Here is a 27,736-nt window from a genome sequence, read left to right on the forward strand (position 1 = left end):
CAAGTATAAAGTAACATAAAGCAACATAAAAGGGAAATACTGACTGTGTACAAGTACAAGTGCATCATACAGTACTTTACAGCTTTATGTTAACATTACAGAACATCTCCCATTGAGTGTGAGTGAGTCAATTCATGACCCTGAAAATGGTATTTAGTAAAAAATCAACAGTGCAAACTCCACTGGTGCAGCCGGACAATGTTGTAGTTTTCCTTTCACACATGTAGCCTAACGCTAAACCTTAGACACATGGGCGCTGTGGAAAAGCTCACTGATGGACACACCATAACAGCTGAATGTCACAACTCATAGTCAACGAGCGGCTGCAATGAGAACGAGCAAGAGCATAACAGTCAGAGCCATCATTGGCCTTCCCCTCTGTGTCCCAGATTGCCTCAGCAATGGTTGTCTGCTTGAGTGAGCAGTTTCTCTTATTTCTGTGAAGGACAGGGAGAGCGGTCTCTACTGTTTATATTTCACAGCTTCCAAGAAAACTTGAAATATGAGTCACTTGCATGCTTCTTCTATATGCTGACACTTGTTCAACAGGGCAACTGGTTTAGTAATCGACTGTGAAGACGCTTACTTTCATTTTGGTTATTGCAAACAGACTCTTCCTCCGGCTCCAGTTTCCCTGTCAGTGTGCAATGATGAGCATCTCGTAGCTACTCACTTCCTCCCCAAAACTGTGGAGCAGCGGTCAAGTGCTAATGCACTAAAACATTGGGAATCTTCTGTTATGTAAATCATCATCATGGCACTGTCACAAGAATGTAGGATGTTTCAGACGGTGCAAATTGTGCAGAGCTTAAAGCAGTGGTTGAATTACTACACAAGGAAAGAGGAGTGGCAGAAGTGGAACTCAAGAAAGTAGCCCAGAGTGCAGAGCAGCTACTCTCGGATTACGTAACAATGCTGCCACTCATTTGTGAGGATTTTTATTTATTTATTTATTTTTTATTTATTTATTTTGCACAGATTAGAATTACATTAAAACGACAAAGATAACAAATAATGTAAAATGCAGGGAGAGGCAGAAAACCCAGATGGGCTTATTTAAAGCCTCTACCTAAAATTTCATAATTATAAGTAACAGAAAATTGACATACAGAGAATATTATAACTACATAAAGTAAAAGGATGAGCGAGTAGAGACTGGATAAAGCTTCTTTGTATATGGTTATGTGGCCCTCACTGCTACAACTTTCTATTTTAAACTTATTTCTAAACTCCAAATCGAGATCAGATTTTCATGCCATTTGTAAGATATTGTGGGTATACATTTCTTTGGTTAGGGGTCATTAGTAGCAGGTAACATCAGAGGTTTATCAGGCTGATTAATAATGAAGTTCAATTTAATATAAAATACTTTATTCTTCCTTCTAGGAGTAATTTAAGGAACGCTGATTTGCAAATACATAAAGACACAAACAAACAAATGACAAACAAAAATAAAAAAAGTTGTGTCCAGAGGCAGCATCTGTTTATTTAGTTATCTTGGTGGTGTGTTAGTACCTGGTTCAGAGTGCCTTATGTCCTATACTATAGATTTAAAATATTAAAGTTTCTAAAGCAGTGGTTCACAACCTCTGTGTCGGTAGCTCCATTAGGGGTCGCCAAAGCATCATAGAGGGGTCGTGAGGCCTTCTTGATTTTAAGGGGTCAGCATATCTCAGCGTTTCATCTAATGCTGTGAAGAAAACTAGATTATTATTTTTTTTGCTGCTTAGATATGATTGTTAAAAAATAGAAAATATATTCAGAGAATTGTATAAAAAAAACCTCAAATCTGATGTGATATTTACAGGAAATAATCTGGTGGTTAATCCAAACCCTCAGTTATTGTGTTCACTATTGTACAGTTAATATATAATTATATTATAAGTACAGTTAATATATAATTATATTATAAGTACAATTAATATATAATAATATTATAAGTACAGTTAATATATAATAATATTATAAGTACAGTTAATATATAATTATATTATAAGTACAGTTAATATATAATAATATTATAAGTACAGTTAATATATAATAATATTATAAGTACAGTTATATATATTTTATTATAAGTACAGTTAATATATAATTATATTATAAGAGAATATATAATTTTATTATAAGTACAGTTAATATATAATTATATTATAAGTACAGTTAATATATAATAATATTATAAGTACAGTTAATATATAATTATATTATAAGTACAGTTAATATCCATAAAAACATGTCAGGGGTCGTCAGTTTACTCAATGATAGAAAAGGGTTTGTAAACAACTCCTATGAGGTATATATTTATTTTATTTAAACTTGTTTGACATTGATAATGCGTTTAAAATAACAACTGACACGGACGTTGCTATCGCAACCCGCCGAACGGTCCTTCAGACTCAATTTCCCAGAAGGCAGTTCGGCCCTCGTCACCATGTTGTCGCGGAAGTGCCGGGGAGCACTGTTGGTAATTCTTTACTCTGACAGCTGCATTCATCCTTCAGAGCAGATATTGTGTTTGTAGCGGCCACAGTTTACGTGAGAGAAACAACAACAACAACAACAACAACAACAACAACAACAACACACGAGTTATGGCAGCACTGAAATACGCAGGTATGGACGATACAGACAGTGACGATGAGTTACCTCCAGGATGGGAAGAGAGATCTACGAGAGACGGTTGGGTCTACTATGCAAAGTGAGTGAAAGCCCTTTAGTTAACAGTGGACACCAATATGTCTGTGTTCAGGAGTTTAGCTTGGGCCCCTTTCACATGTCTCGATGAGACTGTGACTGTGGTACAGTAACGTTGGCTGCAGTAGTATGCAGTGATGTTAGCTGCGGTGCTGTAGCTCAGAGGTTGTGAAATGAGAGTCTTCACTTCACTTTACTTTGAATATAAAATGTATGGAAATGTAAAAGTTTGGTTTGTTAGTGGAGAAACAGCAGTGCCAACATGGTGTGTGCTTATTTCATCTTGATCTTCACACCAATGTGTTTCATTGATATGTTAGAGGAGTAGACATAGAAGAGCTGGTTTGCATGCCTTAGCCCTATGTGATGGTTGTGTGTCTGCTTGTTTCCTTGTATAAATGTGTTTCTGGGTCCTAAGTGTGTGAACATTTTTATAGTCCTTTGAAATGATTGTGTGTGTGCCTTTTCTACAACAGCTTTTTATCAGGTTGTGTTTGAATTGTTCTGTATACTGTATGTCATTTAATTTCACTTTTAATGTGACATAAATCAACCAAGAAACTGCAGATGAAAACAAGCTTTTATGCTCTCTCTCTCTCTCTCTCTCTCTCTCTCTCTATATATATATATATATACATATACACATATATATACACACATATATATATATATATATATATATATATTATATATATATATATATATATATATATATATATATATATATGGAATAAGGCTGTGTGAATATTTCCAATCTTCTTTTGTCTCTGTGTACCAACAGCCATGATGAGATGAAGACACAGTGGGAACATCCCAAGACAGGAAAGAAAAAACGTTGTGCTGGAGGTTTGCTTTATTCACTTGTATTTGTATCCTTTCTATCTGCTTGAGGGTCACTCAAACTGGTTTTGCGTGATCTCTAATGTTGTTGTAACTTTAGCTTTACAACCATCACATTTCACAGTTTCCTTGCCTCACCTCTTGTTTTCAGGAGCTTTGTCTGTGAAAGTGCTAAATAAATTATGTTTAATTATTGTGGCTGTTAAAGGAAAATGATGCCTGTCTTTTCCCACAGATCTACCGTATGGTTGGGAGCAAGAAACTGATGAAAAAGGACAGATCGTTTATGTTGAGTAAGTAGAGTTGACCTCTGTTTGCTTAACAAATGAAACAAATGAGCTTATTTTGGCCTCGCAGGATACCGTATTCTGGACTGCACTAACGTCTCCATTATCCTATTTCCTCTGTTAATTTCAGTCACATTAACAAGCGGACTACGTATTTTGACCCGCGGCAGGCATTTACAGTAGAGGATGTGGTGGTGAAGCCGAAGCGGTACGATGGAAATACTGCTGCTCTAGAGATCCTGCAGGGTCGTGACCTCTCTGACAAGGTTGTCCTCATTACTGGAGGCAACTCTGGCATCGGTGAGTTTCATAAAAGCTTCATATTTTCTCCATTTCAATAATGGTTAAAGCTATGTTAGAAATCATCAGTACACTGTTAAGTGTGTTTCCATAACGATGCCACTAGGTGGTGATGTGGTATTACACTGAAGTGGAGGAGTGACAAGAGTGTCTCTGCTCCCCATCTCTCCACAGCCATGCATTCATCAACATTAGCCTCCAAAATGATACACTTAGACTCAACAAATCACTCCTTAATACCGAACATGATTGTATTGAAGTTCATTAGCTGGGCTGAATTGGATGTCATTGTTAACTGTAATGAATGGTGTCCATTTGTACCCAGCAAATGCATGGCTCACTATATAATGGTCTGGAAACAAATGTATTTCCTCTTTCCTTTAGTTTAAATTAGCACAAGTAGTGGCCATTTGTTCAGACTTGCTGCTTTGTTCGGGATAGATAATGACAGCATGAGGGAAATCAAATAAACATAAAATCGTTAATTGTCTTTATATTCAAATCCTTTGTCCCAAGGAAAGTCACAGCAGTGTAATTGCTGTGTGTGTATTACGAGATGCTGCACTGTAGTACATAAATTTACAGCAGCCTGGGGACATTCACTGAACAAAGAAGCTCGTGAACTTAAATGGCTTCCTGACCTTGATTCAATTTCATCTATCTGTCTCTTTATCGTTTTAAACGTATTCAAGGATAAATCATATAGAAACTAAACAAATCAGAATGTCATTGTCCTCGAAAAATTCTTCACATTATTCCACAAAACGGTCCATTAATATTATTAATGTTAACATCAGGATACAAACGCTAATATACAGTTTGTTCCTTGTTAACTTCTCAGCTGAACTAAAGATGATGGGGTTTTTTTTGGAGTGTAGAAATAGACAAATGAGACACGATCAGATCTATTTATTAGTTATCACTGTTATTGTTGTGATCATTCTGCGTGGGTATGAGGGGGACTGTGTGGGTATCAGTGGGAGTGGGTGGGTATGAGGGGGTGTATGAGTTATGGGTCAGAGGTATATGTGATTTGATGTGGATGGTTCCTGTGTGTTGTGTGTAAATGTATTTTTATGTGGACCCCAGGAAGAATAGTTGCTACCTTGGTAGCAGCTAATAGGCATCCAAATAAACAAATAAACAATCACAGCACAGCACAATCATGTAACATTTGTAAAGATTTACATTCATGTGTTGTTTTGACTAAGGATACATAAAATGACATTTCCAAAAGACAGTGTTTAAAACAGAAAGTGATAGAGTTACAAACAACCAAAATAAAAACGTAGCACTGGCCACGTGCAAAAATATCATTGCCACGTTAGATGGGAAGAAAGTCTTACAGATGAATCAATCTTGAACCTTGTGGTTGCACATGGAGAGTGTGTGTAGAGATGGCTGCATGAAAGGTTTAAAGTGCATAACCCCTACATCAGTTTGACTACCGCCATTCCTTCTGGCTTGAAGTTGTGTAAAAGAGAATAATGACCCAAAACATGCATCAAATCTCAGCAAGGCCTGTTTGAATTTTAAAATAAAAAGTGTGCTGACTTAAACGTCTTCTCTACCAGTCACCAGAACTCCATTATTTTCCTAAATAACTTTTGAGAAGGGAAAAGGTTAAAGGACAGTGTCAATATAACAAGACACTCTCTGAGGTGCTCTGAAAGATTGCTGGAATACTGTGAAATAAAACAAAATTATATGGCCTTTTGATTCAATGTGGTGAGCAATAATTATATAGGGAGAATGGAGAACACTGGAAATAGTTTTTACCACAAGAGGGCACAGGAGGTCCATGATGTTGTTGCTGTTGAGGTTTTTAAACGTTATGTTAACTGCTCCACATGTGCCTGTTTTTGCCTTAGTTAAAAAACTACATTCTGAAAAAGACAATCCACATTTAAGATTTGTTGCAAAGTATTAAGTAAATGAAAATGTGTTAATCTGAATTCTGCTCTTTGCAAAAAGAACGCATCAAATAGCTACAAGACACAGACATTTATTTGAGGCGTAATATGTGAATGCTTAATAAACCCACATTAACATAACCTTTGTTTTACTTTACCACATATTAAATATGCAGCACCCATAATTAACTATATTCTAATAGTAATTGCTACTACTCGTGTGCTCCTTTGACATTCCACTAGTGAAATGTGGTTATGCCAATTGGTTGGACCCACTTAGCATTTTAATGGCATCAATAGTGTTTTAATCCAAGTGTCAAGGCTATTTCCATTTTCTTCAGTGCTTATTTCCTCCACAGGAAATGTGACATTTTATTAGTAATGGTTGGATATTATTTAATTAGCAAATTTACATTTCAGCTCTTTGATTTAGTCCTTAATGCACATGAACATGAAAAGCACCTATATAAGTTTATTTATGCGTGAAATGTCATAGTATCTGGTTTTGTGACCAGCCTTAAAGCTCCATTGCAATAATGCCGGGAGGAGAGACAGTAATGCAGTTTGTCTTGCCGATGTGATCACTGCGCTTGGTTCAGAACATTAGTCTTCCTCTCTCTGCTTTCTTTTGTAAATTAAAAACCAGTACCAACCTGAATGGTGTTTTTAATTGTGATAATGGAAATGAATGATTGCAGTTTGTTTTCCCCCTATTTCTACTTCTCTCCCTCTCTTTCTCTCCCCTTTCTCTTTAAAGGTTTTCTTACTCTTATAGACCTGTGGTTGTACACCTGTACCTCTGCATTGATTCCTAAGCGGCTTTGACCCAGGCCTGAGCCTCCTATCCATCCCCATTACATACTCCTGCTCTGGCTCTAATTCCCCTCCTATCAACTAACTCTCAGGTTATTTACTGGCCAGGGGTCCATGGAACAGTTGTCCTTAAAGGGCCATTGTCGTTATATCTCTGGCACCCACTGGCTTCAGAGAAAAATACTTTCTTCCTTCATATAAAATAAGTGTTTTTAAAAATTAAAATGTCAGATTTTTATTGTTTTTCTTTCCACAGTAATCTTTCCTTAAAATATTTTTTATGTTGAGGCAGGACTATATTTGTCTTGTGCTCTCCTAGCACATGCAGTCCTCTCTGCCCTGTGACATCTCTTTTGGGACCTGTGTGTAACTACCCTTACCTGGAGAGCAGCGTCAGTCTCACAGGCTCTTACAGCAGGTGCCATGTTGTCAGCAGAATGTATGTTGAGTTGCGGTCAGAAATAACATATTGACCCTCTGTCTTACTTAAATGAAACAGTTAGGCACATCTGTCTTCCATGTGCTATTTTAATCACAGTATAGTAGAAATCCTATATTTAGGGGTGATTTCACCTATAATAATAATAACTGTTCTTCTATATCTAGACAAAACACTGCAACATGCAACATCTGAATTGCCAACTTTTTAAAGTTTATGTTCTTACAACTTATAGCATTCTACATTTGCAGAGTTTAATCCTTTTATGCCAACATGTTTAGAATTTTTACCTGAACTTCTGTACAGTGGCTTGTTGTGGAGCAATAACCGCAGTGGTAAAGCTCTACTCAATCTAAATGCATGCACTAAATTCCACATGGTATTGTTGTGTAGGTGCAGGGTCAATGCTGGAATAAGAAGCAGAAAAGACTCAGGCTGGCCAGACAGGGAATAGCAAGGATTTGGAAAAGGAGCGCCTCATAATGTTTTAGTATCTCTATGCATCGTCTCTGCAGTGTTTTAGGACTTTGAATGTTATTCTTATTCATGAAAGACTAACATTGTTCTATGTTTGTGTTGATCCCAGTGTTGTGTTGGGAGGATTAAGTGTCAGGCCGGTGCTCCCCTCTCTCTGGATGGAGAGATCCCTAAGCATATTCAGTGAGTCGCAGAGCTGGGGGAGCCTCTGTGTGCAGATTAAACCCATAGCCTAGCTTTGTGGCTGATCATTAGATTGAGGCAGATTTGTTAAGCATAACTGCCATTAAATTGGCTGCAAAGCTCTGGTATTTACTGCACTGCTGTTTATGAATAAGGACCCCCTTAAAGACCCGTGCAGCGATGCGTTAAACCCAAGCCTCGGTAAGGAGGGAGATGCATTATTCATAGTGGGAGGAATTAGATGGATAAAAAGATGTTCCTGGTGAGGGTGGCATGCGGTGCCTGTGTCTCAGTCTGTGTGTCTCTGAGCATCCCTGAGTGGCTGTGTGAGGTTTAGATGACATCCAGAGTGCATCTGTGTTTATATTCAGGAGTCTGATAGTATTTTGTGTGGTGTCCGCTGGGGGAGCGGCCGGCCCTTGTCCTGCTATGTCTCCTCTGTGTCAGCTTGTGAACTGAACCACTGAGGAAGTCGAAGGAGAGCTTTATTTTTTTTTTTCCAACAGGCATTTCATGTCCTCTATGATGAATGTGTTTATTGGCGACGTAATGAGAACCAGTTATGCTTGGTTAGTCAAATTATTTAACTTTATTAACCTTGGATGAAATTTGCTATGCAGACTCAAACTGGTGTATCATGCAAAGAGTATTATGCAGGAGGCCAGAAGGGTTCAATAATGATTACAGCTCTAATATAATACAGTAGAACTGAAGTGGTTAGAGAGAGAGGATGTAATACATATATGTGCTTAAAGGCTGTAGGTAAAATAAAATGAAAGGGTACTGGGTTATTGTGTGTAGTCAAGTAGTTTATAGACCTATCGAGTTTACAGTCTGCAGATGATGAGGGGATGAAAGTTACATGACGGGGGGGTATTTTGATGACAGTGATGAAAATAGCCCCAATGCTCAAGAGATATGTGTGCTTGAGCAGGTGTCTGGGGTCTGTGTTTATCCTTGTGCATGTGTGTGATTTGGTGTGTGTTTATCAAGTTTATTGGCCCGTGTGTGTGTGTGTGTGTGTGTGTGTGTGTGTGTGGGTGTGTGTGTGTGTGTGTGTGTGTGTGTGTGTGTGTGTGTGTGTGTGTGTGGTAGCCAGGTAAGGCTGGCTGCAGGAGGAGCAGGGGTGACCAGTGCAACGTGAGGCCATGATGAGAGATTGTGTAGGGAGTTGGAGGTTGACACAGAGGGTCAGAGGAAGAAAAGAGGGGGTTGGTGGGTGGGTACTAGATAGGGCTGCCTGGATGGTGAGACAGCAGTTCGGGGGGGTGAAAGGGACAGGGAGGGGTAATAGAACCACTCCAGTGCTCTCGCCTGGAACAGCTCAACCTTGGGCTGTAATTACTAACCATACATCCCACTTTTGGGGTGACATCTCCCTCCTCTTGGACTAATGGAGGGGAATTAGAGGGGATCTTAAAAGTCAGAAAGAGTGGGGGGGTTGTGCCGTTCCTCACTTCTTGGGACAAGAAATACACAGCAGCAGCAGCAGGAACAGGTGAACTCATCACTGAGCCAGTCAGGAGTTGCTCTGTTTGACCGTGTTCACTCATTTACTATTTTCTATATAACAGACACTCTAGTTTACTGTAGTGAGCTGTAAATATTTTAGACACTTATGAATCATCATCATTTTCCGTCATTACTGACAGGTGTCTATAAAATGTGGAAATGTTAGAAAGTAGAAGTAATACAAAGAAAAAAGAAGGGGAGCCGTCAAATGTATATTTATTACACTAATGCACAAATACAGGCACTGTGTGGCATGAATACCAAAAAAAAGTCTTGGATGTCATTATGTTAGATGTTCACACGCTCAATATTCTTTATCAGTAGTGTCATTCTTGTTTTGTATTCACAATACAAATTCATCACATCACTTCCTGCTTTTTATTTATATTTCTAGAGACACATCACGATTGACCTCTTGGTGCCTGAGACAGAGCGTAAAGCTTGAAACGTGTTGCGTTACAGAGTAGCTCCAGATCCAAGCCTTTTTCTTTTCTCTCATTTTCTCACTTTACTAATTTTTTACCCCTTGTACTATCACTGGCCCATTTAAGAAGCCACAGTTTATTGTGGATTCTGGGTTATAGCAAAAAAGTATAGTATGCATTCCACAGACACTACTTAATGAGGTGCATGCATTTCACACTCAGAATTACAGCAAATATAGTGCATTATATAGTAAATGGGGAGTTGGAATATAGGATAAGATATGATGTTGGGGTAAAAGGGTGGGCTTTAGGGAGTGACAGTGCAGTGGCATCATTGGACCAGATGCAGGGGGACTGCAGCTTGCGCATGATCCACACCACCCTCAATAAATCTGCACATTTATAAACACCAAAATAACCAGCGAATTTCGACACATAAATCAGGTTGACTGCACAAATTAAACCAGTCAGAGATACAGACATAAACAGTCTAATTAAAAGTCACATATTTATCATATTTATTCATTGCTTCAGAAATATAACACACAACATATTTTTATGTTGTTGGTTACAGTTAAAAAAGCCATATAACTCATTGGGGTGGGCTGATAGCTATGTAGTCTGTTCATGATCTGTGTTGCTCTTGTGTTTCTGCTCCGTCAAAAGGGGATTGTGGGAACTCGACATGTTTACCCACAGGTCTTGTAATGATCTGAATTGACTTCTGTTTGCCCAATTGTACTATGGAGCTTATTTTAGTTAAATGCCTCTTTGGATGCAGATCAAGAGAAGGAGCAGGCAGCTCCGTTTGCCAAATAAACACGTTTACTGACGAGGCTGGTAATGATCTCATTACATTGAGCCAATACACCTGTGTACGAGGGGGATCCAGAGAGGGGCGGCGGGCCAGGGAGGACAAACAAAGCGTGAAATCACTAAATCACACTCATTATTGGGGGATATCAGTAGGGCCAGGATCCTAATGTACCATGAAGAGCATTCACTGCTTAATGGACATTTTACACAATTTTCTATGCATTTTATACATTACAGTAAAACAAATTTTCAACAATAGCTGAGCCATTTACTGTATTTTTTGTTAAGTTGTGAAACCTCAGATTGAACAAGCACACAATCAGAGAATCGGCTTTAACTGGACTGATTTGTTATGTCTTCATCTCCTTCTTCTTCTGACCACGCACAGACTCTTCTTCATTTACATCTGTTTTTACCACGTTGTTGTCCGATTAGACAAAAGAACCTGAAAGATCATTACAGCCCAGCGTAATAGTCATGCCTCGTGTGTGTTGTAAAACAGCTTATGGCGTCTGTCGATCCACCAGAGCAAAAGAAACCCCTGTCTGACCTCTTGTCATGTTCCACCATCAGTGTACGATGCTGAAACAGGCTCTCTTTGTTGTACACCTGACCAGGAACTCATTTCAGTGCAGCCCTTTCTACTGGCAACATGGGTGAGAGGGCGGGGAGTCTCTGTTACAGCAACGCCACTCTCGTTATTTCACAATTAATGTCAAGCCCTTGTTATTTGTCATTGGAAATACATGGCTTCGGTGCTGCTGCTGTTGTTGCTGCCATATTCTAATTTGTTCTCCATTATGGAAAACACTGGTGTCGATTAATTTCACTTTCATGGTTTGTACACACAACAAGTGAGTGTGAGGTGTTGTTGTTTACCAGCAGTCAGTACTCTTGTCCAATTTATAAAGGCTGGAGAAAAAAAAAAAAGTCTTTTAACTTATGGCATGTTTGGATTCCCTTTTTTATCATTTGCAAATTTAGGTTGATCTGTTACTGCTTGTGGATTGTTATACAAATTATTAATATGCTGTAACCACAAGACAAGACACATCTTTATCATTTTAACGCTTGGTTTTTCGATGAAATTATAGCAAAAATTTAGACATTTTGTAGGATGTTGAGATTGACAAGACATTTATTTCCTAAAACCTGCCGCTCCAGCTGGAAATTCAAAGCGCATATTTACTCTGGGAGTCGAGCTGCTCGTTCTTTTCTGTCATATTGTTTTTATTTTCATTTCCATTTCCTGTGAGCGAAATGATCTCCGCTCACAGCCACAGTCCCCTCCATTACACCTAATAAGGTGTCATATAATTTAATTCCATGCTTCACTTGTCAGAGAGGGCTTCCAATCCAAGTCCAATTTTGAGTTTTAATAGATATTAGTCCTTAACACTCTCCTCACAATTAGGCCTCCCAGTTTTGCTCTTAATGAAAATCAGATTAAGACATATAATCTAATTACAGTTCATATTAATCCACCCTCTGATACACTCTGCCTCTCTTTGCCACAATCAATTATTGTGCCCGTCAGTTTGTCAATCACTGTACGGGATTTGTGTGTATCTGACTGTGGTTTGTATTTACTGTAGAGGTGGGACTGAAAGATGTGACGCTGCTCTGTGATGTTGAAATTTTCCATGGCACTTTGAAGGATAGTAAATGTCAAAGGAAATAAAAATACGATGAAGGGGAAAAAAAATATGAATCTCATAAATTAATTCAACCTATGGGTTGAAATGACCCATTTAGACTTGTAATTTAGAAATGAACTTCTCTCTCTATCTTCAGTTTTTGTCAGTTTTATCGTGACTACATGATTTGGATGGAGCCATGAAGTAGTCTTGGACTGATAAATTCTGTGTGTATCTGCGGACCTCGTTTCTTCGGAGCAACGTCCTTATCAGAGGCCCTTTGATGTGCTGCAATATCACACCGAGGTTCAGTTTCAATGTCATGTCGGTTCGATTGTTCATTGGGCTCCCTCTGTTATGAGCCATGTTTTTCATAATTACTGGCATCGCTGTATAATTACTAACATAATTAACAACCGACCTCCCTTCCTCTGACCCAGTGTGAGATGCGATACCTTCTTGAGAGCCTGCGGTCAGATCCAAAACCTTATCTAAGACGAGAGGAAGAAGTCTTGAACCACAATAATTCAATCAGTTTCATCACTTTAGAGAGAAATTATTAACTCCCTCTACTAGACCACTGGGTTACTCAATGAAAGAAATTATATGGAAAATTGATAGGGATTTTAACTTGCACCCTCTCCATCACCACCCCCACCACCCCATTAGATTCAACCCCTCAGAATCAAAGTTATCTCCATAAAATAACTAATCTTTGAAGCATTACTCACATTCATTCTTTTTCCTTTTCGTGTCTTTGTCTGTCTGTCGGTCTGTCTCTCTGTCTCTCTGATCATGTCTCAGGCTTTGAGACAGCCAGGTCTTTTGCTCTGCATGGTGCCCATGTGATCCTGGCGTGTCGAAACCTCTCCCGGGCTATCAAGGCAGTTAACGTCATACAGCAAGAGTGGGTAAGTGACCATGTTCAAGAAACCCTAAATTTACCTTCAAACTCTTTAAAAGTATAAGCCTGGTGATGTCAGCAAGTTCCACGAGGAGAACTTATAATGCTCTGATCCTACCTAACAAGTATTGTCTGTGTGGCCAAACCTGATATACAGTAGCTTATGTCTCTTTCCTTAAGTATACTCTGTATATACAAGTGTGTCTATATAGTTTGTGTCTCTCCATCCTGGAAGAAGGATCCTTCCTCTTTCTTTAGACCTTTAATTCTGTTTTTCTTTAACCTGATCAAATATATAAAAATAAAGAGGGTGTTCAGATAGCAAAGTTCTCTGAGACAAATTTGTGATTTTGGGCTTTAGAAATAAAAATTCACTTGTGGATGTGTAACATAATTTATTGATTAGTTCACATGTCATTGATATGAAATATGTTTTATATGATCCAAATATTCAGGTCTCCCTTGTTAAAGAGAAACATTTTACTAAATGAGAAAAACAGTTTACGTGTTAAGGTTCTCACAAACTGCCTGCATGCTGCCAAAGAAAGGTAAAGAAACTTCTGTGTAAAGCTACAGAGAGAGAGAGAGAGAGAGAGAGAGAGAGCGAGAGCGAGAGCGAGAGAGAGAGAGAAAGAGGGGGAAAGTGAGAGAGGGCATCTGATAATTACCTGAGATTATTGCTCTAATATCGCTGCGCTTGTGACGCATCCCCAGATTTACGAGTGTGGGAAAATAAACAAGTGAAATGTGGGTGCTGGAGCAGAAAGAATAAGCCATTAGCACTGGGTTGATTACAGAGAGCAGGACTTGAAGAAGAAGGAGAGTGAGTGCTCAGCGCAGATACGGAGAGAGTGGCTGAGAGGGAGGAAAAGAGAGCGAGGGAGACAAACGCCTTTGAGCGAGAGTAGATCTGCAGTGTTTAAACTCGCCCAAGTCTCTAATTGAAGTATGCCCCTGGGGCTGTCAGTGCTGCTCCACAGTAGTGTGAAATCCAGTGTACAGATCTATTAATGTAGCTGCTCTGTCTAAATGAGTGAGGAAAAGCTCTGATCCAAGTACCAGATTTTGCAGTCAAATTGATTTTCAAGCTTCACACCTGCCACAGAATCATCCGCGATGTTGTTAAATGTTTGCGAATTCAGAAACGGAGGCTGCTTGGAGTTGCTTCAAAAGATCAAATGATCGCTGACCTCTGCAGTGTAAATCATAATCTTCCCTCTTTGTGGCACATTGGCATGTGGCGAGTGCAGTTTGCCGGCAAAGAAAATGATCGAGTTAATAGAGTTCTGTATAGTTCAAACAGAGCCTGAGTAGTGAATTTAGCATTCCCTAAGCTCAGTCCATATTTCCTTCTCAAGGAATCCCCCTGTTATAGGCTAATGAATAAAAGTCACAATATCAGAATAAATCTTTGCAGCAAATTCTCCCCTCCGGCGACATTATTAATAGATTCAGGAGAAGAATAGAGAGGAGGATTAATCTTTAAGATGATGGATGGACTCCGCTCGCCTTCCCATGCTCCTGCGTTAAGGTCATTTTGATAAGAGGGTATATTTTGGGGTCCTCTGTACAAAAGGTCATCATATCTACTTCCAGGTCCCTCTCAGAGTTCCGCTCTGGCTGCCAGGAGTGGAACTGCTGTCCCGATTGCACAGGACCTCTGACCTCTAACTACCTGCTTACTATTACTCTGAACTCTCTCTTTCTCTAACTCTCTCTGTGTGTCTCTGGCTGTGTGGGCCGGCGTTGCTGTTGAGAGGTGAGAGTGATGGCTCATCCGCAGTGCAGGGCGGCGCCGTACAGCGTAGCACCGTGTACTGACAGTGGGTATAATAGTGGGGTCACAGATGGATAATGGGCAGGTCAGAACAGCCACTGGCTGGTTAGGAAGAGCAGGGTCAGAGGGCTCATCCTTCCCAGCCAATCGCACTGTGCTCTGCCAGGAACAGTATAAACAGATTTACGGAAGATTCCTAGAAAAAGAAAATCTCTTCTTAATCTTTAACCAACATGAAAGTATAGGTACAAGGTAGGTTTATTAATTCTTTTATGATGAGATTAATTTGTAGTTTTTAATGCTTCTTACAAAGCAAAACATTTTATACAAAAATTATTATTATATATCAATTCTTGTAAATTGGGGAAACAACAATAACTCATATGTCATTACATTAATCCTTGACATTATAGAGGATGTTTGGTTGTTGATGTTTTTGCTGACTTTCTATCATGAAATTAGTTTCTTGCTGTGTTTATGCTACATACTGTTTTCATGATGGGACTTTAGCTGCATCCCCACCGCAGGCCTAATCTGTGCAGAACGAGTTGTTTTCTCCGCCTCTATTCGAGCTGTGAGGTGAAACCCCTCCAGCAGGCTCATTAGGGGAGTTTAGAGTGGCGGAGAGGGGATAAACATTTACCTTATGATTGTGTTTTACAATAAGCCTGATGCTGGTTGCCTTTATGGGGTTCAAAGGGGGCTGTTTTTACAGGCTGTGATGAAGCCACAGTAAAACCAGGAGAGGATTAAGCAGCAGATGGGTGCTGGGAGAGATGGGAAGACAGATAGAGAAAATACTGAGAGTGAAGCACGATAACGGATTGGTACCAAGAAAAGACAAGGCAGATAGATTTGGAGAGCCAAAATCTTTGATTCATGTACAGATTTATATTTGGTATTTTACTATTGTCGTAGAGTTTGTGACGTAACTGTGTGTACATCTTTCAGCTCTGCAGCTCTTGGCCTCTGCCTTAACTGTGACTTAACTTAGCTATTTTCCCACAGCCCCTTACCAATCCATCTCCTATTCCGCTCACAGTACATGCAGGTTAAGTTGCTGGTTAACCAACAAAGTGTTGCCTGCGTGCTAGAGATTTATTTTTCCTGATTGCCTTTAAAATTCTGCTTATCTTTGAGTCCAATGTCTTCCTCAGAGAGCTGTAATGGACTCCCCTGAGATACAGCCCACTGTTCGGTGGGCCAACCAAGGCCCTTGGCCCCTGAGTAGAATACAATACGTACACATACACACATACACACACACACACACGGCCATACATGGTCTTATTTTGTAATTTCCTTCATTTTAAAAAAAAAAAATCCAAAATGCTTATTTCCCCCACTGCCCCTTTCTACAACACATGCTAATGAGATGCTTTGTAAGGGCGTTAATTAGCGAGCTAGTCACTGATTGCTGTGCTTGTTTTTGTTGTGTGTGTGTGTGTGTGTGGCAGGGGGGTATTAATATGGCTGTGTGCTGCTGAGGAGAGTTCTGTCAGGGTCTGCTCTGGAACCAATTAGGCTAAAGCTCAGTGTCCACTGAGGCTGCTGGGAGAAAAAAGCCTGCTGCTTGCAATGTCAAACAGCAACATTAACACAAGCCAGAGAGGCACAGCGAGACAGGCAGACTGAGAGCCGATAAGCAGCGGTCACTCATACAGACAGGCAGACAGAACCGCCCGGTAGAGAGACTGTTCTTCTGCTAGATATGAAAATCAGACAAAGAATACACCCGTACCCTCCGCCACAAACCTCTACCTTCACCATTTTTTATCACATGTCAGAAAGCTTTAGATCTGTAGAAATGTGTGTGTATATATATATATATATATATATATATATATATATATATATATATATATATATATACACCCATGTACTCTAGATATGCTTGTTCTCAATAAGGCACAATGTTCCTCTCCAAGCGTCTGCTATTTCAGGTAAAATGACTGCATTGTTCCAAAGCAGAGGTGGAAAAGGTCTCAAAAGACAGACAGAAATAAGGCTAAGTCTCTTCTTGGGGATGCCGGTACAGAAACTTCTGTTCCCATGTCTTCCAGTGTGAATCTTACCTTTCCCCTGCACATAGCCAATGATTTATGAATGTTAAAGTCACATGTGTACGTGTCATGGCCCACATACAGCAGTATATGGTGGCAAAGTTCTGGACGAGTCCCACATTTCTTATAGAAAACTGCATTCTTGCATGACGGTGTTCATTAGGACCCCTTTCTGTGTCACCGTTGCTCTACATTTAACCCGAATCACACTTGTTTGCATAGAAAAAGTGGTGTAATGTGTGTGTGTGTGTGTGTGTGTGTCTCTGTGTGGATGCATGCGTGCCTGCATTTGCCCGGTGCATAACCTCCTGTGTCAGTCTGACAGGCCCTGTGCCCCGCTGGCCACCATGCCACGCCATGCTCCTCCCGCTGAGGCCAACAGGAAGTGACACATGTGAAATGCTGACCTGGTCGGTTGCAGCCCCCTCCAGGGCCTCAGGATGCTGCTCTTTTAGTCACACTCCCCCTCTCTCTTCCCTCGCTGGTTGGCTCTGTTTTTTTTTCTTTCCAAAAGGCCTCAAAAGACTTTTGTCCCCTTTCATTCACCCTTCGATTCCATACCACTTTTTTCTTCTTCTTTTCTCTCCCAAAATGATTAAGGAAATTGCAGCCCATTTCCCAGGTCAGTGAGCAGGTCTGTAGCACTGTTCTCTGCTGCCAGAGAGCCAAGTAGATTGTAGTTCATCATTTTAGGTCTTATATCTTGCAGGACCTTTTTTTTCTAATAACTCTTTTATTCTGATTTGATTTAACAACTGCATATAATGTTTCAACATCACATCATAGCAAGCTTACCACTAATAAACTAAAAAACTTAAATTAATTGAAATATACATACCTTTTTCTCACACGCCGCACTTTCTTTCATTAAAGAGCAACGGTGATTTTTTTGCATATGGTTTGCTGACACACCACTGTTAAAGCTCAGATAAATCCAGTGGAGATTGTTGTTGGTGATGTCGAAGCTTGTACTTAAGCAGCCCTAGAGCCCCCTTTCAGATTGTCCCCAGACAACACCAACATTATACCTGCACTTCCCCCTTTCCCTGCTCTCCCAGCTCTCCCAATCCTCTCCTCTAATCTCAGGTGCATCCACTGAATCATTGAGGGAAGTGGCGGCTCTCCCTTATTTCTAGGATGAGGTGTTGTGAAAATCAGTCGGTTTCCTCATGTATTAGTAGCATGTGTCCGCCTCTCCAGGGAGAAGTTCTCATCTCTCTTTATTTTCTTATTTATTTGTTTGTTTCCTCTCTGCATTCCGTCTGTAGACTGGGAATAAAAAGGTTCCATGTCCCCAACTACGGTCTACATCAGCTTGGCTCTGAAGAGAGCAGAAAGGATGGATGGAATGAGGGTGGAATTGCGATATGTAAATTTGATGAGGAAACCCCCTTTCTCCTTAAATTTATCCAACTCTGATTGTTCCAACAAGCGACCGCACAAAGCTTGGCAACTACAATAGGTTTTACTGTAATATACCACTGAGGATTTCTTTACATTACACAGGTGACGGTTACAATGCAGCTTGTGGGAATACTAAAAGAGGCTTTGTGTAGTATAGACTGTTTAACGTGTAAGAGTACGTAAGAGTAATACCTTGAGGTTTTACAGTAGTAAGCATTTTGTGTGTGTGTGTGTGTGTGTGTGTATGTATGATTGTGCATCTATGTAATAGACTCCACAAGTACAGTATGCGTGCACACGTACATGCATGCACATTGCCCATTCACATGGTGTGTATTTAAATGCTTGATTATGCATTTTGCATAGCTTTGGGACATGCATCACTCTTCCCAGACTGCTAATAAAGTGACCAGGGAGATGGGGGAACCTAAATGAATCCTAAAGTGCCTGGCTTGCATTCCTCACTCCCTCACTCTCCCTCACTGCTCTGCTTAGTTATTCCAGCCCGTTGTGAAAAGCTGTGCGCCGCTCGGCTCTCCTCCTCCTTATGTCTGTCTGCTATAGCCAGGTGCTCTGTCTCCTGGAGAGGTGTGGCCTGCTCCTAATTGCCTGGACCACAGTGAACTATGGGCAAATGCTCTGTGTGAAGGAGCACCGTGGAGGAATAATTTTGAATAAATCACATTGTTAGCCGGGTGGTATTTTCTGCTAAATAAGCAGTTCAGCAGTCGTCTCACATGGAGGTGTGAGCGTTAGAATGACGGGTCACTTGCCATAGGTCATGTTGGGGAGGATTTAAATGATTTAAATGATGTCACTGCCACTGAAGGGGACAGGTTGAGGAAGGATGTGTAAGGCAGCACCTCTTTGTTGTTTGAACCTGACAGACTCTCATCCTTCACTCTTCCACTCGCCCCTCTGAAGGAGGGCTCATAGCCCTGGGACGAGGGCTTCTTATGATGAGAGAGGTGAGAGGTTGCTTGGATCTCTTTCACTCTTTCTCTCGCTCTTTCTCTCTCTGCCAACTGAGAATGTTTTTATTGAAGTCTGAGAAGTGCTGACCACAAAGAGACAAGTCCAGCACACAGTGTAATGTTTTAAATCGGAAGATGAGCCACTTGTAATAAGCTATAGCCAAATAGGCTAGTTGATGTCTGCCAAACAAGCAAACAGTAATGTTAAATGCAGAAAACCATCTGGCAACTGGCTATAACATTTATCTGATATTACTCCGAGCTCTTTTAGCATATTTAGCACAATTTGAAACTAGCACAGGCTCTCATATCCCATGATAAAGTTCATATGAGATGCAATAGGCTAATTAGATGTAATTCTGTGTTTGATGTCTCTGTGAGATTTAAATTGTCTGATGCTGTCACTCATCATCTTTCATAACCCACCAAGAGTTTATTCAGACATGAGATGGCAACTTAATGAGTATGTGTGCATGTGGTGCCCTACATATCCATGTCTGATTGCGTTTCACATGTGAGAAAGGGGAAAGTGTGCACGCATTACCCTCTTGTCAGTTTGTGCTTGTTGTGAAGGACAGAGGGATTGTCCACTAATGAACAGACAAGTGCGTCACAACAAGTCAACAGCTGCCACGTCTGACCATTCTGACACTGTAAATCACATATCTCAATGTCAGACATAAGAAAAACAGTTGCAAAGCTCAATAGTCAGGTGCTCTCTCTTAAAGAAATGTGTGGTATTATGACGATGCTGCTGTGTACGTGATAAAAATGGGCTGTTTACCACCAAACAAAGATTGAGATGTGCTTTTTTAAACCAAGATGTGAACTTTAAAAATCAAAAACAAAACAAAAAGCAAGTGGAAATCTAATCTTTTCATTTATTTACTTGAATTTGTATTAATTTGATCTCAATTTCAATATATACCATTTTGGGCAAATCATCCTTCATTCTGTAACTCTGTGGCTTTTGCTGATATGGCTGTCTCTGAGCCTTGTCTTGTGTTTATAGGATATCCTCTGCAGTCAGGTCTCATGGAATTGATATCAGTGAACCGCTCCAGGCATCCAAACAATCCTGCCCCAGGCACTGCTATCATTATTTTCTGGGAAGTTGTGTGCCTGTTTGTGTGTGTAGGTGTGTGTGCACATGTAAGTATGTATATGTGTGTGTTTGTATGTACTTTGACACAGAGTTAACACTGGTTTACAGCTTAATCAGTCTGTGTAACTGAATGCATATTTATCAGAGAGAAAATTCATGCTCAAAGAATCAGACCTCAGCCCATACATCATTATCAAACACACACACACACACACACACACACACACACACACACACACACACACACACACACACACACACACACACACACCTACCTAAACACACACACACACACACACACACACACACACCTACCTAAACACACACACACACACACACACACACACACACACACACACACACACACACACATACTCAGATCCACATTTCATTAGAGGGGCAGATTCAGGCAGCAGTAGATTAAAAACAACGTGTGTTTTTACAGGTCCATAAATCAAGCATGGGACGAGGGGGATTCATTTAGAGAACACCAGAGTTGTGGCGTAGTTGCCCTCACGTGACTAATGCTTAACTGCGATACTTTGATACACTGCCTTTTTATTAGTTTCATTCTCTCCTGCCCCATATCAATGATTATCTCTCAGCTCACATTTGACTTGCAGAGTAGGCTAGATGTTGTGTTCATTTTAGTTGAACATTTAGATGATGAAGCGGCCTCCCCATCTAATCATTGATTAAGCCTACACATTGGGAAATGATTAGGCCTACAGAATAGTATTAGCAGCATAATGTATCCTAATCTTACACAACTTTGTTACATGATATTGATCTTGTGTATAAGATGTGAATAAATCACTGTTTTACTTTATTTTCACACCCTACATGCTGGGTTTGGGTGGTAAAAGCAGGTCATAGTCTTCCATTGAGCCGACTCACATGTGGAAATGGAGGATGGAGAGCAGGGCTGTTAATCTGTTATTGCCATTTGGGCTGCGCATACTTTCAAAACGGTACCAGTGTTTTAATGGTGTGTGAAGCACTCCTATAAAATGTTTTGTTGATCAGTGATGTCGAGATATAAATGCAACATCACACGTGCACTCCCACACATGCACTCCCTCTGTCTGACTGTTTGAATTTAGAGTTCCTCTTAGGATTACCTGTGTGTTCATGTGTTTGTGTTTGTGAGTGTGTAATCCCCAGTGTCAGTGGTCTCAGGCTAGAGAGCAGGTGTAATTTCCCCTGCACTAAAACCCCAACAAGTGGCACCAAGGGAAAGGGGAGCATATTACAGGTTCAAGCGACTCTGATCCCCCCGGACCACAGAGAGCTACAGACTCTCCTGACCTGTGACCAGGCACAGCACCTGTGTGTGTGTATGTGTTTGTGTGTATGTTGAGGGAGGCTCAGAGGTGTCGGAGCTGCCTCACGGTGTTTCTTTCATAGTGTAAAGTCTTTATTAGGGTACGGACCTGTTTGGGGGGCCGCAGGGCAATATTATTTCACATGTTCCAGTTGAGTGTGTTTGTGTGTGTGTGTGTGTGGGCGTGTGTTTACTGTACAACTTTTAGATAACCAGCTCTATATGGAGGCAGGTTAGAAGGTGAACAGGTTGGGTAAATATATCAAATCAAACTGTAATAACACCTGCTGTAAACCAGTGAACACAGTTTGACCTTTTAACCTATAACTCCCTCAGTCACAGCATCATATGTAGACCATGGGGGCCCAGCTGATGATTTCTGCCAAGAGCTGGATGATATTATGTCTCGAACTTTGGTGAGCCTTTTGTTCCACCAGTGTGTCATAATGAATTTGGTTATTTTTTCTGTGTGGACAGTTAACTTTTAAGCACTATTTTGATAATTGACTGTTCGCAAAAGTGCTCCCTTGAACAGCAGGTGTCCAATCACAGCTTAGCAACTGTAGCTCCAAGCTTTGGAGATCTCCACAAGTGGTGCACATGGGTCTGTAGTAGGAGGGTTACAAAAAGTTTTGGAGGGTGAGGGTGGTGTCTAAATATATGAGTAAGGAACAGAAAGTGTGTCTGTCCTAAAAACTGCAAATGTTATCATGTCCAGCCAACTATCTTACCACAACCACAGTAGTGAGCAAGGGTTGAAGAAGACCAAGGATCACCATTTAATTCTATTTGGCGTATTACATTCCAGCAAACCTGGCCAAAGTCGTGATTTGTAAATAATTGTGTTTGCTTAACACATTGCTTTGTCCTTTCTTCCTGTTTTCACATCAAAGGTGAAACATACTGTTAGATTTGACACATAAATCTAATACTTATAGTACTAGGATTAACTAGCTCTATATTGCAATACAAGAACAATGTTGTTTCTTTACTTCCATGTCTTCTAAATGGATCGTGAACTAGAGAGAACGCTGCCTGGGACATGTCGCTTTGGCCTCAGTCTTCTAGCATGATTAATAAGCAATTCTCCATTTTAAACAAGTCAGCTGGAAACTCTGCAGAGTTTTCAACTAACCAATGCAGCAGGCATCTAGTGGTGAAGTAGCAGATTGCAACCATTTCAATACAGCTCAGCCCTCCAAGAGTGTAGGAGAAACTACGGTGGTTGCGAAGTAACAAAAGCGCTTAAAGCCCTTTCCAGTTGTTGGTTTGTCCATTCAGGCTGTATGGCGAACCCTGTAAAACAGGACCTGCACCCTATTAGATCTCATTGAGCTTCACTTGATCACGCACTGAGCTTCCTCTCCCTCGTCATTTACAGCAATGTTCTGTAACACACAGAGAGCTGCTACAGGACAGAGTAATTTGACAGACCTTTGTCATTCCTACAGGTCCGTCTGTGGCAGTGAACAGTGAACAGAGTTAATTGGTGCCTCTCATCTCTCCTCTGAAGGGCACTGCTGCCTATTAATACAGTGTCATGATGAATTAGCCCAAATAAAACCCTACACACAGAAATGAATGATGAGCTTATGTCTGCCTGAGTGTATGTTGGTGCATTTGGATATTTCCTTGAGTGCCTCATTAATTTTTGGTAACCAAATCTCCATTAGGTTTAAATAAATGACCAAGACGAGCCAACTAGGGCAAGGAAGAGGGCTGGACTGATGGGCAGAGGGGAGCAAAAATCAAGAGAGATGAAGGGAGGAGTGCAGAGTATGGGTGAGGAGAGGAGAGTGAAGAGAGGTGGGGGTGGGGGGCAAGGATGCTCATCCATTACATCCCACAGCGGCCCAGGGGTCGGCTTCAGAAAGACTGATTCAGAGCGATCAGGTTTGGACTCCATCTCCCATAAATCCTGGCATGTGACGCTGATGGATGTGGGCCATAAAGCCTCCCGCTCTGACATGCGGCGAGCAACATGGAGAACCATGGGAAAATGTGAGTGCTCCAGGTTAATGTCAACGAGGCCTGGGAGTGAAGAGGAGATGATGGAGAGAAGAAAAGACGGGGACATCGGGAGATCAGAGGTGTGGAGAGGGGGATTGAGAAGAATGACTGGGCTGAGAGCAGAATGTGAAAAAGCAGAGAGTTTGTGGAGGACACTGTAACAGAATTTACTGTGACATTGCAATGATTCAGCTGTCATCATGTGGGCATTGTATAGTCCAACCCCCGTTTGTGAGAGATGACAGAAGACATCTAAATATCTTCCCTGACATTCATTTTGTCATTTATTTCCTCACATTCTCCAAAGGTTAGCATTACGCTACCTGGTTATACCACAGTGTTTGGCTAGAGTGTTTTTGTGATGCAATTAATTCTGTGTGTCTTTTCAGTTATGCTGTTTTTGTATGTCTGCATGGTGTTTGATGCATGACCAAGATGAATATACCTCATTAAAAAAAGCCTTGTGGTTATAATAGGGCCAAATACAGGAACTGCCGACCTGGCTAGACAGGAAATGGAGACATGTGTACTTCCTCATTAACGGAGCCCCGTTTGGGCCATAAAGCACCATCCCAATGAGCACAAAGAAAATACCCTGATTAGGGGGGTGGAGGGGCATTGCTGCCCTAATGAAAGGCTTCCCCCACAGTCATTTATGATATTGGTATGGGTGGTATGGTGACTAGACCTATGGGATGAGCTGACTTATGGAGATATGGACATGAGATAGTAGATGCAGTATATTTGTATGGATGGGAGAGATGAGCGGGCCGGGGGAATGCACATCCACAACTCATTTGCAGGAGTCAGTTTTACTAGGTTGCGGCTAATGGAGATGAGCTTGTGTTAAGAGCCAAGGGAGACGCTAATTTTACATAAAACCAAAAGAGGTTTTAGAGCCACGAGGGTGTGTGTGTGTGGGTGTGGGCGTGGGTGTGGGTGTGTGTGTGTGTGTGGTCAGGTTGTGCTCACTTTATTCTGCCGGCTCACCAAGTGAATTCTCGAACGCTGATCATCTTTTCCCATAAAATCCTTCTCTATCCAGCTGAAGAAAGAAATGACTGAGAGTGATGACACTTATCATTATCTTGTTTGCTCTTTTAATTTACATTTTAATGAATTGATATCTTATAAAAACACTGTATTTGGTTTAATCTTGCACAGAAACTTCTGCCCAGATTTTTACTGAGATTGTGTTATGAGGGTGATCTGCATTTTTTTTTTGTGTGCCTCAGTTGCTAACAATGCAAACTAATTAACTAATTCCTACTCTCTGACAAATTCATGGTAATAACAAAGTTTTTCTGCCACCTTTCAAAAAGGATTTTATGGGCACTACTGTGATTTTTAGGAGAGTTGGAAAGTGTTAATATACACTCTGTGATTTGCGCAGCCGAGCGTAGAAATAGCTATTATGTCCGCCATATAATGGTATTTACATTGAATTTATGAAGCTCTATTTTGTGATATTGTGGTATAAGTGGTATTGTGTGTGCCTTACACTCAATTGGGTAGTTCATTAATGGCATTACATTCTGACTTTGTCATTTTAGTAATGTTGTTGGGACACTTCCCTCTATAAACTTTTACTAAATGCAATCCTTAATATCTTATTAATAATGTGAGCTGATATAAGCAAAGATCTGATATTGAACTAAGCTGTGCACTGAATTTGTCTTGGTGGGGAAAAATAAACAAATACACACATAAATATGGATTTTAAGGACTTGCAAATGCCTTTGCCAGTTCTTAGAATAAACTAATCCCCTCCACACCGCTGCCTCCTCCTCCCTCAGCTTCCTAATTTCTCCACTTTTTCTTGTCCCACCCTCCATCACTCCCCCCACCATCGCCACAGCAGCTACCTGAGGCCCTTGTGTCCACCTCATTCATCACCTGGCTTTGATTCCTTCGCTTTGAGAGAGAGAGAAAGGAAAAAAGAGTTGAGGAGGAAGAGTAAAGAGTCATAACAAACCCTCCTCTGTTCTCTCTCCTTCTTCTCTACCTCCCTTCCTTTAGTTTGTGAGGGAAGAGATGAATGCAGCCAGTGGAATTAATTGCACCCCGTTACTGAAGATCAGCAAGTTTGCACTGTTGGCGTGCTGATCTGCCATATGGCTGCCCACTAGGTGAACACTTTGATTAATGTTACCCACTCCCCAGTTTTTTTCCCCTCACTAATATTTGATTCTGATAACTGAAACTCAGCCCTCCATCTTCAAACCTCACTCTCCTCCTGTTTCCCTTTTTGTTTAGTCTTCTGCTCACCTGAGCCATCTGTATTTGCAGCTCAAGTTTGGTTTCCACTCTTGCCTTCTCTTTTATTGTTGTTTTTCTACACGCTTTGCTTACAGAGTCTTTGTGCGATGGGTCATCGGTGTAGGCGGTGTGGAGTTTAGAGTATCAGTGAGATTAGAGGGAGAACGAAAGGCCAGAGTGCGTTTGTGTTGGAGAGAGATTTGGAGCTATGGGTACACGTCTTTCGCAGTTGATTAGGCCCCTGGTGTGTCGAGTGTTTCTCTATTAGCCTCCTCAGCCTCTCGCCTTCTACTGTGCACAGTGACTACTCACTACCCTAGAGGTCTGGGATACACACACACACACACACACACACACACACACACACACACACACACACACACACACACACACACACACACACACGCACGCCATGCACACAGGCAGATCGGATGCTGTGCTGGGGTCCAGGCAGTAACAAGGAGGTGAACAGATGCTTGAGTCACAATATCAATAGGGCTGAGTGTAGGTAATAATACCTTAGCAGGGTTCAGCCATGAGACAGCGCTAACTAGAGAGGCAACTCTCAAGTGGAGCTATTCACTATCTGCAAATCACACCATGTAGCTGTGTGTGCGTGTGTGCATGTTTGTGTTTGTGGGTGCGCAACCTCCCATTACACGTTAGAGAGAGCCTGTTTTTGCTGCAGGGGAGCAGTGGGATGGTGTCAGTGCCATCATCAACTCTGAGATAAAATGTTCTCACCTAAGGTCACAAGTTCAAGTTTGTTTTATTTTTTCTCCTGTTATAATGAGGCAGCAATACAGAACACTATGCAGACATCTATGCTGGAACATCTATTACAATCACTCGGGTGCTTTGTTTTCCCTCTGTTTTATGGCCTGTTCCTGCTGCTCGTCTATTTTGGTCTTCCTCAGTCTTGTTAAGTGCTGCCATTCTCCTGTGTTTGGATGTGGCCCAGAGGGCCCTTAGCGAGACCAGGGGCTGGGAATGAGCTGCGAGCCCCAGCCAGGGGGTGCCCACGGAAGGCTGCCAGTCCCACTAAATCTCCCTGATTACCCGGGGTGGCTGTGGTGTGATGGGGGTGTTACCAAGGTGGTGGGCTCTCCAAAGAGGCTGATTGAGATGCAAATGGAGGCCATAACTCAGAGGTAATGCAGACCTGAGCACCCTTTGCCTTGTCCGTTCAGCTCATCGCTCCCCATTTACTCCAGCATTGGAGGAGGTACTGTTATTGTCCCAGGATAAAGTTAGATATTTATCATAGTGTAAGACAGGAATAGAGAAATAAGGGTGTGGGACAAGGAGAATAAAAAAGCACAAGCCTGTAAATTGATTGTCGTTTTGATTAAGATACTGCCATATAGAAAATAACCAGATAGTACCAGATACTTGTGCATACTCCTGTGGTAGGTCACATACACACAAATACAGACAGACCTGAAGATATCAAACTCTGCCTTTTTTTAGAAAGAACAGATGGACACAATAAAGTGCGAGGGACTTGGCTTGCAATAGAAAGGTGGAATGAACAGGGGAAGAGGAGGGGGAGGAGTAATTGCACAGTCCTTTGCTGA

General features: G+C 41.1%; 1 protein-coding gene across 1 annotated transcript in view; it reads left to right on the forward strand.

Annotated features, from left to right (window-relative positions):
* The first annotated feature begins 2,433 nt into the window (after positions 1-2,433).
* Positions 2,434-27,736, forward strand: part of wwox (WW domain containing oxidoreductase) — a 125,308-nt gene continuing 100,005 nt past the window's right edge. Inside the window, exons 1-5 of the mRNA XM_051382061.1 lie at positions 2,434-2,701; positions 3,479-3,543; positions 3,773-3,830; positions 3,955-4,124; positions 13,144-13,250. Of these exons, the coding sequence (XP_051238021.1) occupies positions 2,595-2,701; positions 3,479-3,543; positions 3,773-3,830; positions 3,955-4,124; positions 13,144-13,250 (507 nt within the window). The 5' untranslated portion in view covers positions 2,434-2,594. The remainder of the gene's footprint in view (positions 2,702-3,478; positions 3,544-3,772; positions 3,831-3,954; positions 4,125-13,143; positions 13,251-27,736) is intronic.

Source organism: Dicentrarchus labrax, unplaced genomic scaffold (assembly GCF_905237075.1).
Source record: "Dicentrarchus labrax unplaced genomic scaffold, dlabrax2021, whole genome shotgun sequence".
Taxonomy (NCBI): domain Eukaryota; kingdom Metazoa; phylum Chordata; class Actinopteri; family Moronidae; genus Dicentrarchus; species Dicentrarchus labrax.